We start from the raw sequence: 1,530 nt of genomic DNA, 5'->3' as shown, positions 1-1,530 counted from the left end.
TCTCGAGGCGTCCCTGAGACTCGGCCTTACTTGAGCCATGGCTGCTGGCAGTGCAACCGCCCAGAACGAACTCGTTCCGTGCAGACAACGCCTCGTCAACCAGCCATTTTCCAGTATTACTTAAATCCTCTGTCACCCCCCATGCTTCTTCTCTTGCTCTTTCGATTTCCCAGTCATCTCAGTTCGTATCCAGCCTTGAGAAGATATCCAAGCTCTTGCCAACTTGTTGCTTTAAGCTTCATCACTTTGATACTCTTCGCTTACACACGCTGGATAACTCCGACTACACATCATATACGAATAGAGTCCAATTCTTGGTCTCGCAACGATATATTCCACGTCCATACAGTCTACGGACATTCATATCCTCCATTTCTCACTTCGGTCAATCTACGACCTCAACCCCAACAACATCGTCACCATGCCTTCTCAGGGAGATATCAACGTCAACTCCTTCGAGGACCACCTCGACTCCATCATGGGCCCGATGGGCTTCCAACGTCCCTTTTCCCAATGGCAGCAAGACTCCGACACCAACGGGGTTACGGAGGCCCCCAACGCCGACGACGACTCAGCCATCGAAGATCCCGCCGCCGCCAACAATGAGAACGACCCGAGCGTCCTCCCGGCCAACCTCCCCGAGCCCGGCACCGGCAGCCGCCGCCAGCAGCTGGCCCAACCCCAGGCCCAGCACTCCCGCTACGGCCAGGCCGAATACCGCCTTGGCCCCCGCAAGAAGGTCAGCCTGACCGACCCGGAGCTCGACTTTGAAATATTCGAGGACGAGACGGCCACCGTGGGCGCGCCCTTCAAGCCGGACTACTACGGCAGCAGCGTCCCGGCCCTCGGCGAGCGCAACAACCTGGAAGACTTCGACTACAGCGTCGAGCACCAGCTTCGACGCCACTACCACCAGTTGCTGGACCAGGCCATTCGCACCGACGACGAGACCCTCTACGACCTCATTGAGAGGGTCAGGGAGCAGCGGTTCACCACCTGGCAGCGATTTTCGGGCGCCATCGAGTGGATGGCCGGCAGCGACCCCATGGATGTCTGGCTTTGGGTCGAGGACAAGGGGTACCACCGCCGCTGGACCGACGAGCAGATTGTCCGGTTCAAGGAGTTTCTGCAGTTCATGAAGACTTGCATCCTCAGCGCCATCGGCATGGAGGACGAGGTTGCGGCGAAGAACCTGGACGACTGGAACACCTCGCTCCTCAATGGCCGGTTCAAGGGCCTGGGGCTGACGAATCTGTGCATGCTCAAGCACAACGAGATTCGGGTCTCTTTTATGCCGGATGGGCTTGATGAGAAGCTGCTCTATCGGGCGGATTTTACCCCTGAGGAGCTTGAGATTCTCGATGCTGGCTGGGGAGGGCCGGGACGGTGGGCTCCGGGAGAGGAGCTGGAGGCTCAGGGGAACGAGGAGAGTGAGGAGAGCGACGGGGGAAAGGAGTCGGAGGAGAGTGAGGAGAGTGAGGAGAGTGAGGAGAGTGAGGAGAGTGAGGAGAGTGAGGAGAGTGAGGAGAG

At 58.5% G+C, this 1,530-nt stretch overlaps 1 protein-coding gene across 1 annotated transcript; it reads left to right on the top strand.

The window, feature by feature from the left end:
* Positions 1-421: 421 nt before the first annotated feature.
* On the top strand, positions 422-1,480 carry BBK36DRAFT_1097767 (hypothetical protein; the record flags this gene model as incomplete). The annotated part of the gene is made up of 1 exon (XM_024889110.1): positions 422-1,480. A coding segment is annotated over one exon (1,059 nt), but the record flags the coding sequence as incomplete, so codon positions are not given.
* Positions 1,481-1,530: the final 50 nt, after the last annotated feature.

Source organism: Trichoderma citrinoviride (assembly GCF_003025115.1).
Source record: "Trichoderma citrinoviride strain TUCIM 6016 unplaced genomic scaffold BBK36scaffold_243, whole genome shotgun sequence".
NCBI classification, from domain to species: domain Eukaryota; kingdom Fungi; phylum Ascomycota; class Sordariomycetes; order Hypocreales; family Hypocreaceae; genus Trichoderma; species Trichoderma citrinoviride.
The sequence above is the reverse complement of the archived record's forward strand: the minus strand, read 5'-3'. Positions and strand labels throughout refer to the sequence as shown.